The sequence below is a fragment of the Sorghum bicolor genome, chromosome 5 (assembly GCF_000003195.3).
Source record: "Sorghum bicolor cultivar BTx623 chromosome 5, Sorghum_bicolor_NCBIv3, whole genome shotgun sequence".
In the NCBI taxonomy this organism is placed as follows: Eukaryota; Viridiplantae; Streptophyta; class Magnoliopsida; order Poales; family Poaceae; genus Sorghum; species Sorghum bicolor.
The window spans coordinates 1,195,263-1,208,616 of NC_012874.2; the positions used below are offsets into that span (position 1 = coordinate 1,195,263).

The 13,354-nt window shown below is 44.8% G+C and overlaps 1 protein-coding gene across 1 annotated transcript; it reads left to right on the forward strand.

Moving 5' to 3' along the window:
* Positions 1,232-2,515, forward strand: LOC110435623. Its single transcript, XM_021461365.1, has 4 exons — positions 1,232-1,282; positions 1,373-1,579; positions 1,659-1,962; positions 2,022-2,515. The coding sequence occupies exons 1-4, from the start codon at positions 1,232-1,234 to the stop codon at positions 2,513-2,515; spliced, it is 1,056 nt and encodes a 351-aa protein (XP_021317040.1).

The following is a 13,354-nucleotide window of genomic DNA, read 5'->3' on the forward strand; positions in this document are numbered from 1 at the left end:
GGTCGTCGAAAACACGTGGCGGAGCACGGCGTGAAATGACATAGCGCCGAGCCACATACCTCGGCGTTAAATGACCTAGCGCCGAGGTCAGCGGTTGGACACAGCGAGGCCCAATTCGCACGGCGGCCCACATACCTCGGCGTTTTGCCCTTTATCGCCTAGCCTCATAGCTCGGCGTCACACGACTCGACGCCGAGCTCTGGCTAACCAGCCCGGGCCAAGGCCCCTTCTTCTTCCTCTCTTCATTCTGCCTTTGTGCCCATCCCCTTTTTTCTCTTCCTCTCTCTTCCCACGAACCCTAAATCCTAAAACCAAGCATAGAGGTGTCGGATCGAGGCTTATAACGGTTTCCTAAGGTACTACTCCTTCCCCTCTTCCATTTTATCCATTGGGATCTTGTTTTTAGTGGTGGTTTTTTATGGAATATGTCATTAATAGTTTGCTTCATGTCATTTGTGAAATGTCTTTTATCCAATGAGTATTTGACTCAAATGCGTGTTTACTATGGTATAGTATGTACGATTCATGTCCTCATTTAGTGTTGTATGTTGTGGATTATGGTTTAGGGTTTGCTACTCTTTAGGGTTTTGCTACTCTTTAGTGCATTGGGCCACTTTGTTAACTTTTTAGTAAGTACGGTTCATGTCCTCTCTTAGTGTTGTATGTCTTGGTGCTATTAGATGTGGCATTAGTTATAGTAACACTTGTTGATGTAGATGATGAACCTATATCGAGTAGAGTATTGGAAAAAAACGCGGTCGACCGAGGGAGCTATATGCGGACGCCTCTTGTGTGGATGCCCCGGTACCTCCGGACCTCCCGGTTCCAAATTGTGATTGTCAAAAGCCGGCAGAAGTGATGCAATCTAGGCATCCTAACACCGCTGCACGGTGTTTCTACACATGTGGCCAATTCAATGTAAGTTTATGAAATTGTGTTTGAATTTTCAAAATGTAGGTTATGGTTGCACCAACGCTTTGCATGATTTATTTGTTTGTTTTTCTAGGACCATGAGAAGTGCTTCTTCTTCCAGTGGATCGACGGCCCCGACAAGTTTGACCCACGGTTCTTGCTTTTTGCGGGTATTTGCCACGGGAAGTTTCCACGTGATCGCTTCAAACGTTGGGTGCCGCCACCACCAAACCCCCCACCAATGATTTCTGAGGAGAAGGAAGTAGCTACGGCAAGACGCCTTGATGACCCTCCTAAGTGCTTTTGTGGTGACCAAGCTATGGTAGAGCAGACGCGAGGTCTTGAGTTTGTGTGTCCCAACAAGCATCCAGTAAGTCACTTTTCCTAGTATACCACTTTTGGTTTCTTACAAGTAATTTATATAGTTTGCTCGAAGTCCATTGATTTTCAATTGTGGCAGGATTATTCTATGGAAAAGTGTCATTTTAGAGAGTGGCTATATGGTCCGAAGTCTCATTGGCCGGAGGAAAAGAAGAAAAAGAATGACAGGATTATTACCGCAGCGCCTCCGGTTAAATGCAAGTGTGGTGTTGAGGCTAGCTACGGCTTAGTTCCTTCCGAACTAGGAGTCGGATATTTTTGTGGTCATATGGTAGACTACGATGTGGTGAGCTCCTGTTTTTTTTCAATAGTGCTAGAACAACAATATGTGTTCTTACTAATTATCATCTCTTATTCAACATTAGAGCACTAGGAAATGTGACTGGGAGTATTGGCATGGGAAAAGAGACTTCTACCAAACCTGCGAGCAAAAGAAAGCACTAGGCATTAAGCTTCGATGCGGGAACCAACTGTTGGACAACTATGTGAAGTACTACAAAGAAGACGCACGTCGTGAAGCAAGAGAGGGCCGTCACAACAGCCCCGCAAAAGTAATGTGGGAGAAATGGAGGCTTGAAGGTATCAAGCAAAAAGAAGAGGAGAACTCTTGGAGAGCTGTACTTCAAGAGTATGACGAAATGAAGGGTTTAGAGAAAAGATTGTGTGCTAGTAAGTAATAATAATTTTAATGTCTGTTTCATGTCTTTTGTTTTTCTTCATTGTTAAAGAGATTGGATGCACCGGAGATTGGGCCGCTGATGTGGCTCGTTCAAGTTATTTGGAGAAGATAGCTATGGACAAGATGAAGAAGGATGAAGTCAAAGAGGCGGACGACAACATGGATGAGGAGGACAACTCAAGATTGGACGCTCTCGCCGAACTTGTGCTTGAGCACGATGCTTCTAAGATGGCTCAACAAGAGCATAATGTACATGTGCACAATGCAGACGAAACCAGCCGCACTACGGACTTTGTGTTGCAGGTGGAGGAGGATGAGGAGGAGGAATGGTATACACAAGCTGTGGATGAGGCGGAGGCTGCTTACTATAGCCAAAAGAATTTGGTGGTAGAGCAGGAGGAGGACGATGAATGGTTAACACAAGCCGTGGATGAAATTGAGGCTGCTTACTACAGGCAAAAGGCGGAAAAGGCAAAAGGAGTGGTGGTGGAGGCTTGTGAGTCCGACGACGACGATTTGCTACCTGGCTACGTTTCTGGTTAGAGGTCCATAATATTTGAGGATGTAATGGATTCTTTATGTGCTAGTCCGAACTAGTGGTACATGTCTATATATGTTGAGGACTTTTGTGCGACGCCATGGATTGCTTCTCCCATTAGTGGTACATGTCCTTGTGACTTCGCCAACTCCTTCCCCATTAGGTAGGATTTTTATAGCCGAAGCCTTTATTTGTTGAGGGGAAACGAGTCCAATTTGAAGTTATTAAATAAGTTAATTTATAAAGAAAAATTTAATAGTTTGGTCTCCAAACAAATGAAAAAAATAAAACCTAATTAAACAATCTGTATATATTCTAATTTGTAAATACTTAAGTAAAATTAAAATTTACTAAATAGTAGTAACTAAAAACGAGTCCAATTTCCATATGTTAGAAAAGGAAACTAAAAAATTAATGTAAAGCGAAGTTTAAAAAAGTCATCAGGCTCGGCGTGATCTGGCTGCACGCCGAGGTTGGCAACCTCGGCGTGGCCACCACCGCGCACGCAGGGAGGTCCAGGTCTGCCCCCTACGTCGGCGTCAAATGAATAAACGCCGAGGTCCCATGCTCGGCGTGGCCTAGATGCACGCCGAGGTTGGCTACCTCGGTGTGTCGAGCACATCCAACTCAGAGAGGGCCAGGTTTGGCCCCCTACCTCGGCGTCAAATGAATAAACGCCGAGGTCTTGGCTCAGCATTTTATTTATTTTCGCCAAATATTTTAGCCATTGACAAAGTAATACAAATTGTTAATAGAAAACCATAGTCACATAGTAATACAAATTATATACGCACATACGTAAATAAATAATCGACACATATTCCATACATGAGCGCACAAGTTCAATCATAGTCCATACTTGATTGGATATTAGAGTAGCTCATACATAACATAGTCGTTCACACATAGTCCATACATGAGTTAATTACACATTGTTAATTGGCGTTCACACATAGAGTTTGCACATAGTTCATTTGACATTGTCGAGCCATCCACAAAGTCGTTGAAGACAAAAGAAGCCGCTCATCCATATTGTGACCTGTGAACAAGATGTAGGGGGCACCTTAGGAACACACATATATGGGACAACGAAGGAACATGTAGGATGAAAGGTTTAAGTTTTTACCCTAACGTGGATGCCGACCACCACGCCTTTCCCTTGGCAGCGCATGGGAACCGGGAGTGTACCTCTCGACAGATCGGGTCGCCCTTTGTGGACGTCCAGAGGTAGAGGCACCCTGCGTACCTTGTGGAGCATCACCCAGCTGTGACATGCCAATCTCTTCTTGGTCATCAACCCCATAACCCTCGCCTTCTCCTTGTCCTTGTTCCTCTTCAACTTCTATAGAAGCCCCAGCTCCATGCGTGGTAGACGGGCCAGCTCCTTCATAGCCGCCTGCTCCACGAAACTGTTGGGGCTCCACTACGCCGGTGGGTTGTCGACAACCAAGGCGGGCGGCTACCTTGCGCAGGCGATGCATTGCACGCTGCATGGAATACATATTATAATTGGGTAACAAATATATACGGGCGAACAAATATATACGAGCTCGATGTTGGATTACCTGTAGGGCTGCTCGTAATTCGTTAGCTTCATCTGGAGCACCTGGAGGGATCATCAATGCCCTTCCTTGTTCAGCGACTGTCCTCATGATTTCGGTACCCTGCTCACAAATACTATGAGTATAAATCATTTGACAATAGACAACTGTCAACAAAATACAAATACATTAGGACTAACCGCTCTAGACAGCACAGGAGAAATCTCAACTTGTCGGCCTGTCCTGGTGGCTTCATCGTAGGGGTTGTCGCCCTCATCTTCACTAGCAATGTCAGCGATGTCTTGCTCCGTCCATGCAGGCCTCAAGCACAACCTTGTCCTTGGCCCTAGCCAAGCGAGGTACTCATTGAACGCATTGTCGCGGTGCACGGCATGAATTCTCATGTTATTCCGCTCATAACGTAGCCACTCATCAATGTATCTCTGGTGTTCGGCCTGCCAGTTCGTAATCTTCTTCTATCGCTGACGATTCAACCTGTCAAATCGGGAAATGGTTAGTACAAGGACCATTAGAATTAACGAAATGGAAGAGTCAACTTTGAGAATTTAAGCGAGGTACCTATGTAGCTGCCAACTCGTGGAGAAGTCCTCCGGTGGACAAGGTTGGAGCCTACCAAATTGCCGGACGACACGGTGCGGGAGGTGGTACTCGACCGCGTAGAAACATATGAGGGGGCACCTCATAGTCCACAAATCCTCATCCGCCCTGCACACTGTCCTAAGTGCCAAGCCAAGGATCCTTTCCCTCCTGTACGGTCTCCACTCAACCTGAAAACAACGACTGCGTTGAGTACTATGTCCATATAGATTGCTACAAGTCAAATAAATTGCTGGTAGACTTACGTGTTGTGGTTGAAGGGTGTCCATCTCATTGGTGTAGCTAATGTAAGCGTGACGGGAGACGTGGTACACCCCGCTCGTACGCTCGTAGAGGTGAGCCACCGTAGGAGCAACGATTGTGTCCCCTTCCGGGAACCAAGCAGGTGGCTGTTGCATCCTATGTGGTCTTCCAACAGGAAGCCTCTCCCACATCCAAATCTGCATTCAAAAGGAAGAAGAACTGAGTATCATAGGTCTATCATGAAATTAATGCCTTGCAAGTGAAAGGAAAGACTCAAATTATGTACCTGTAGAAGTGTCATGCACCCAGACATAGTAGAATGTGTACCTCCAGCCCTCTGACAAGCCTCGCACAGCTGGCGGTACAAGAAATCCAAGATGGCTGAGCCCCAGCTTCTATTCCTAACGTCATCCCAATTTTGCAAGCACGGGATGTACATCCAGGAAGCCGTGTCTCCAGTGCCATCCGGGAAGAGAACCGTACCGAACATGTGAAGAACATATGCTCTGCAGTAGTAGTTCACTGTGGCTTCATCAGCGTCTGGTGGACACTGATGCCACTGCTCTCGAAGCCACCTAAGTGGTACCCCTCTGCTCCTTCTCTTCTTCCCTGCCTCAAGCTCTGGTAGTGCACGTCCCAAGAAGTTATGCACTCGGTTCTCCCACCCTTCGGACTTAGTGTCTCCGGTCACTGGAAAACCTCTGATTCTCACTCCAAGGATCATGGCTGTGTCCTCTAGAGTGACGGTCATCTCTCCACAAGGGAGGTGGAAGGTGTGTGTCTCAGGACGCCACCTATCTGTCAACGCCGCTGAAAGGTCCTAATATGGCTAGAGGGGGGTGAATAGCCTATTAAAAATCTACAAACTCACTAGAGCAAGAGGTTAGTAAAAAACAAAGCGAAGCTTTTTGCTCTAGCTCTAATGGGGTGTTTGCAAGCCACCTATCCAACAATTCTAGTTGATATAATCACTAGGCACACAAGAGCTATGTCACTACTTACACTAGAAAGCTACCTAAAGTTTCTATACAAGTAAGTAAGCTACTCTAGTTTGCGGGAATGTAAGAGAGATGGTTCGAACTTTATACCGCCGCGTAGAGGGGATGAACCAATCAATAATGTGAAGTCCAATCACCGAGAGAAATCCAATGAATCAATCACAATGGAGGCACACAATTTTTCTCCCGAGGTTCACGTGCTTGCCGGCACGCTACGTCCCCGTTGTGTCGACCAACACTTGGTGGTTCGGTGGCTAAGAGGTGTAGCACGAACCTCGTCCTCACTAGGACACCACAAGAACCGACCCACAAGTGAGGTAACTCAATGACACGAGCAATCCACTAGAGTTACCTTTCGGCTCTCCGCCGGGGAAGGTACAAGACCCCTCACAATCACCGGGAGATGGCCACGAACAATCACCAACTCGTGCCAATCCTCCTCCGCTGCTCCAAGCCGTCTAGGTGGCGGCAACCACCAAGAGTAACAAGAAAATCGCAGCTAGAACGATCCCCAAGTGCCACTAGATGCAATCACTCAAGCAAATGCACTTGGAATCACTCCCAATCTCACAAAGATGTTCAATCTATGAAGGAGATGAGTGGGAGGTGTTTGCTTAGGCTCACAAGGATGTCAAGTATGTTAGAGTGCCGAGAGAGACATCCCCAAGCCGGCCAAACACGTATATATAGCCCCTCAAACAAATAGAGCCGTTGGCTCTTTCACTGGGCAAAACTCGGAGTCACCGGACGCTCTTAAAGGGGCACCGGACGCTCAACACCAGCGTCCGGTGCTCCAACTCAGCCCCGTGTCAGAGTCTAACGGTAACCTGCAGAGCACCGGACGCTTGAGCAAGTTAGTCCAGTGCACACCGGACCCGTGCGTAGAGAGCTCCGCAAACTTGCAGGGTCACCGGACGCTAAGCACCGATAGCGTCCGGTGCCCACCGGACCCATGCGCAGAGAGGGTCGCAAAACGCCCGCACACCGGACGCTCAGGCCAGCGTCCGGTGCCTATCGTCCGGTGCCTTACCCTAGCTGGGCCAGGCACTGTCTGCACCGGACGCTCAACACCAGCGTCCGGTGCTCCAGAAGCCAGCGTCCGGTGAGTGTTCCTCAGCGAGAAACACTCCCGCGACTACACCAAAAATTCCCATCGGCGCAATAGAAAATATGCACTTCATTTTCTCGAAAAGCGCCGAATCCCGCCTCGCAAGCTCGGCGGGAGGGAGAGAGGAACCCAACCTCTCTCTACCTTCCAAACTCCACCTCCTTCTCAAAGTGTGCCAACACCACAATGTGTAAACCAACATGTGCACGTGTGTTAGCATTTTCACAATCATTTTCTTTGAAGGAGTTGAGTTAGCTCACTAGGTTCTAAATGCATGCACATGAACAATGACACCTAGTGGCACTTGATAACCGCTTAGCCAAAGAATTCCCCTCTTTATAGTATGGCTATCTATCCTAAATGTGATCACACCCTCTATGGTGTCTTGATCACCAAAACCAAAACCCTAAGCAATACCTTTGCCTTGATCTCCATAGGGTTTTGTTTTTCTCTTTCTTCTTTTCCAAGTTGAGCACTTTGATCATCTTGTGGTCATCACCATCATCACCATGATCATCACTTGCTCCATCACTTGGCATGTACCAACCTCATTAAGTCTACACACACTTAGTATAGAGGTTAGTATTAGGGTTTCATCAATTATCCAAAACCAAACTAGGGCTTTCAGCCGCTGGGTTGAAAGGTGGAGTACCGCGACGGCACACACGAGCGACTGCAGCAAGGTTGGCCCTCTTCAATAGGGGCGTGTACCTCTCGTCGTACACCATGCTTGTAGCAGCCTCGTGGGTCATGGGTCTCAAACAGTGGAGCACCTGCAATGAAAACAACAAAGAGAAACAAACGAAAGTTATTCAAATGAAAAATGGATGAAAACAAGTAATAAGTAATACAAGTAATACAAGTGGTAAAAGAAGGGTACCTCTCCATCCTCGATCCTCCGAGCTTGATGTTTCTCATTGAACCTCGGGTCAAGCAGGGTTCGATCCATACTGTAACATAAGTGAGAACAAAAAGTTAGTATGAAAGTAACATTACATAAATAAGACATATTATGTAAATTACAAAAAGGGAAACCTAAACAATTGTATAACACATGTAAAAGTAGTGAAATTTTAACAATTGTGGAAATTATAACACATGTAAAAACTACGTAAAAGTACCTCCTCTCTTATCAATTGTGGACATTTCCTTCTATTATGACCCGGCTTGTGGCACTTAGAGCAACGAGATTTTTGGGTGTCTTCTACAAAATGAGTGCCAACCTTGCTACTAGTGGACCGACCTTTGGTAGCTCGGTCCATGTCCATCTTAAACCGCTTCCGTCTCCTCGGGCCTCTACTCTTCCATAGTAACCCTAAATCAGCCACGTACTTGGGTCCATCATAAGTGGGCCATTGGCTCTCGTCTAGAAATGGCTCAAATTGAGGGTGCCATGTACTTCTTAGATTTGTCAATGAGAACTCCACGGCCATACGGGGAGGAATCTCAGTGTCGACACGCCTAAGATGACAAGCTGTGATCATATGAGAGCAAGGCCTGTGGTATATTCTTGGTTTCCCACAGGTGCATCTATTTTCATTGATTATGACCTTATGTTTTCGAGCGCCTCGATCCTCTCCACCAATGTTGGTTCCTCCTCCCTCAAGAATCTCATAGCCATGTCTTATTGGATCAAAACATGAACCCTTTTGTCGCTTTGATTTTCTCTTAGAGAAAGCTAGTTGCTCGGTGGCTAGAAGTGGCCAAGTTTTCTCTTGCAACCATAGGGATCTAGCATGTTTCTTCCGCGCAACGAACCAAGAGTTGAGCTTGTAGAAAGTGAATGAGGCAATAGCGGTAACAGGCAGCCCACGACAACCTCTGAGAAGACTATTAAACATCTCTGCCATGTTACTTGTCATGAAACCCCATCTCGAACCACATGTGTCGTATGCTAAGGTCCATTTCTCCTTTGAAGGCATCAAGTCACTCAAAAACTGTCTACCATCATCATTTGTAGCTAACTTAAGAGCTTCTAGCTTCTCATTGAATAGCTTAACCTCTTGCTGCCTACAAACCTCCTCGAATAACTTGAAGTTGTCTTTTGTGTGGTCACGTCGTATAAGATTCTGAGCAAGGTGTCTTGTGCACCAACGATGATGTATTTGCCCATAACCAGGGATCACCTCCTCTACAGCATTCAGAATCCCAGCATGTCTGTCGGATATCACACAAACATCACGTCCAGGGCCGATTACAACTTGTCTAACGAGTCTAAGGAACCAGCACCAACTATCGGTGTCCTCCTTCCGAACAATAGCAAAGGCTAACGACACAAGCTGATCTTCGGCATCTGTCCCAATACATATAAGCATTGTGCCCTCGAACTTCCCTGTAAGAAATGTGCCATCAATTGATACAACGGGCCTACAATGCTTGAATGCTTCAATGCTCTGACCGAAAACCCAGAAAGCCCTACCAAACACCTCCCGACCGTTCCTTGATTCACCTTCCTTAGGCACGTACTCAAAGTGCGTCCCAAGATTTGCCGCTTTCATTGCGTTCAACATTACCGGTAGGCGCTCATACGTTTCTTCCCAATTACCAAATATTATTTCCAATGCACGCTGCTTTGCTCTCCATGCTTTTCCATACTTCACGTAATAGTTGTATAGTTGGAAGATTGTCTCAACCAACGCGGACACCGTTATGGTTGGCATATGCTTCACAATAGGGCACAATTGCCTTGCAATGAACCTAGAGTTGAGCTGCAAATGAGTGTCTTCTGCGTCAGCACTAGCACAAGTATGTGGTTGATTAACTGAGGTAATCTTCCATTTGCCTGCCCTTGTTTTCCTAGCACATACTCTCCATTGACACAATTGTTCCTCACAAGCCACGGTGTACCTCTTCTCCTTATATGAATTGATCACCCGAAATGGACGGTGGTGGAGAATTGAGTACTCTTGCAACCATGATTTCAACTCATCCATTGTGGGAAACAATAAACCCTTGCGTATGATGGGACAAACACTAACATCAGGGATGTTGCTCTCGTTTAGCCCACCATCAGCAAAAGCCCTATGACCATGGCTAAGGTCCTCGAAATCACCAATTGAAGGCTCTCTATCAGGCAACACCCTCCTCAAAATCTCTATTTCCCTTTCAGTGAGACGACGAACGGGGCGATCGTCATCGGAGTCAACATCCGCCACATCCTCAAATATCTCATCATCTCCATCTACTTTGATATCTAATCGATTGGTGGCCCGAGCATCGTCAAATTCTTCTTCACCACTAAGATCATCCTCATCACTAAGGTCATCATCAATGGAATCATCACCACTAGCGTCATCTAAACCCTTTTCTGAGTCACCTATTACATATGAGTCATCATTGTCCTCATTGTCAGTGTTGCCCTGGACATCTCTATGCTCCATTGTATTGTCTTCAGCATATCTATCGTCCTCAGCCCATCCAACACCATGCTCGGGAAAACCTAGCCCTTCAGCACCACCATATTCATCATGCTCCTGTGATACTACCACTTGGCTATCACCATACCATGGTTGTGTGACAATTATTTCTTCTTCCAAAGAAGGACCGACATCTACGCGAGCGGGGGACGGTCGGCATTCTACTCTTACAGATGACTCCTTGCTAACAACTAAATCCAAAGAACGGACTTCAGAGGCCAAAACAACCGCCTTGTAATGAGTCCATTCTAAGTCACTTGATATTGGCAACAAACGCTTGATACGTGGACCATTTGCCGACCCAACATCTATCACGCCTTGAATCTGAACAAAGTCCACATCATTCCAACCTAACTTTAATTTCACTTCCTCTAACAATTGGGCCAATGTGGGCGATTCACCAAAAATCAACAATTGCTCACTCATTTTCTCAAATTTGACACTATCATCTCTTGTCCTAACAACACGGCCTCCATGATGCAACCTCACTAATTTATCCATCTACAACCATCACACATCGAAATATTATCATATATATATATATCATCATATAAATATCTACTTCATTAAAAGCAAATAACAATAACTAAGAAACCCTAACACAATGATAAAAGCAATACCTATTAAGGTTTGAACATAACAACATACTAATTAACGTTCTCCATAACACCAAAGCATGTACATTTCAATCAAACTCATACAAACCCTAACACAATGACCAAATGAACAACCACCACCTTCATCCTAGGATTTCCAACGAAAACAAGCAATGCAGTAAAATCTACACGGATAGAATGGAAGAGGGGAAGGAGTATTACCTCGGGACCAACTTGAAGGGGCTGATTTGGGCCCCTAGCCACTCCCTAATGGCTAGGGTTTGAGGGGGCGGCGGGGTAAGGAGAGAGAGAGAGGTGGGAAGAGGAAAGACTGAATGGAGGGAGGAGGAAGAAGGCCGCGCGCGGCTCTGTATAGCCCAGACCTCGGCGTCAGACGACTCAACGCCGAGGTCAGTGGCTCGGCGCTAAATGGCAGCACGCCAAGCTGTTTGGGCCGCAAAGCCAAAATGGGCCGTCCACCCCGCGCCCCCGACCTCGGCGTGCTAACAGCTAACGCCGACATCCGCGGCTCGGCATCAATTGAGATGACGCCGAGGTCCCATCCACGAGTTTTGGACGACCAAGGTCGTCGATGACGTGGCATAACCTAGGCGTTAACTGACACAACGCCGAGACGCGAATCCTCGGCGTGCGGTCACATAACGCCGAAAAACGGTCTATTTTTGAAAATTGTTTCGCCAGGGGTCTTTTTGCAAAAAAAGTTTCAAAAAAGGGCCAAATTGCAAAAATTTCACAGTATTAACCAGGGTGGCGGTGGCATGTGAGTGGGAAATTGTAGGCCTTGTTTAGTTCACGAAAATTTTTGGGTTTGGCTACTATAACACTTTTGTTTATATTTGATAAATATTATCCAATCATGGACTAACTAGGTTCAAAAAATTTGTCTCACAAATTACAGCCAAACTGTGTAATTAGTTTTTATTTTTGTCTATATTTCGTACTTCATACATGTGCCGCAAGATTCGATGTGACGAGGAACTTTTGAAAAAAATTTAGTTTTTGGGTGGAACTAAACAAGGCCTTAATCTAGGACTAAACTATAATCCTGGATGAAACTCCAATGTTTTAAAACATCATATATTATAGAAGCTAGATTTTGAAAGTTAGGATTAGAGGAGTAGGTTAGAACTTAGAGCAAGACGAATAGTTGAGACAAGCACTTGTCTATAAGACAAGCATCAAACAACTAACTCATACATTACTTGTAGGTTCCTTGTCTCCAATTAAATTTTTAAATAGGTGTTTATTTTTTAACTTGGTATGTTCTCCACCTGTTAGTATTTAATTGGAGCAGAGAGTAAGATAATGTACAATGGATATTGAATGCTTTGTTATTGTATTGGAGGGTGTGTACGACTGTTAAATTTTCAAACAGTTGTTTATTCTTTAACCTGGTTATGTCCTTCACCTGGGCCTATTAGTTTGGCTAAAAAGTTATGGTTGAATGTACTGTTTGTTGTATCGTGAAAGAAAAACACTGCTAAATATCTGATAGATTCATAAGCTGAAGCAAGTAGGCTAAGCAGAGAGCAAAATACTTTACGATGGATATTGAATGTTTACTTGTTGTATTGAAGGGTTGTGTACCGTTGATCAAAGAATGTAGCGACAAGCTAGCTTGTCTTGTGTGCCCTCTCTCCTCTAGGCCATTACTATTATGGACCTGCTCGGCGATTCAATAAGTTATTGTGCCTGCTCTTAGAAGGTTGTTTGGATTCTAGATTGTAAAAGCTAAGATAAATTATTTTTAATAAAGCTATGAAATATTCTCATATTTGGAACTTTTATGCTTTTATTATTGTAAAGTTTAAAGAGAAGGATTGACTTTGAAGTCTAAGAGCCAGAATAAGTTGGCTTACCGGACTGCATAAGGTAAACTTCTTTAGATTTTAGTTATAAGTTGGCTAAAACCTTCCTTTGTCCCAAAATAGAAGTCACTTTTGCTTATCGAGAAGTCAACTTTTTAAAACTTTGACCAATTATATGCAAAATAATAGTAATATTTACATTATATAATTAGTATCATTAGGTAGATCGGTTGAATATACTATCATAATAAATTTATTTGAAGATATAAATATTGCACATATTTTCTATAAATCTAGTCAAAGTTGAGAATGTTTGACCAGCATGTATCCCATAACATCATCTATTATTGGGACGGAGGGAGTATGTATATTTGGAGTGCCATTTAGATTCTCAAACTAGCTTTCATGGTTCCCTAAAACCCAAGAAACCTGTAATGTTTGAGCATGCAGTTATTTTCACGAATATTCTTGAGCACCTTTGCAATCAATAATTTT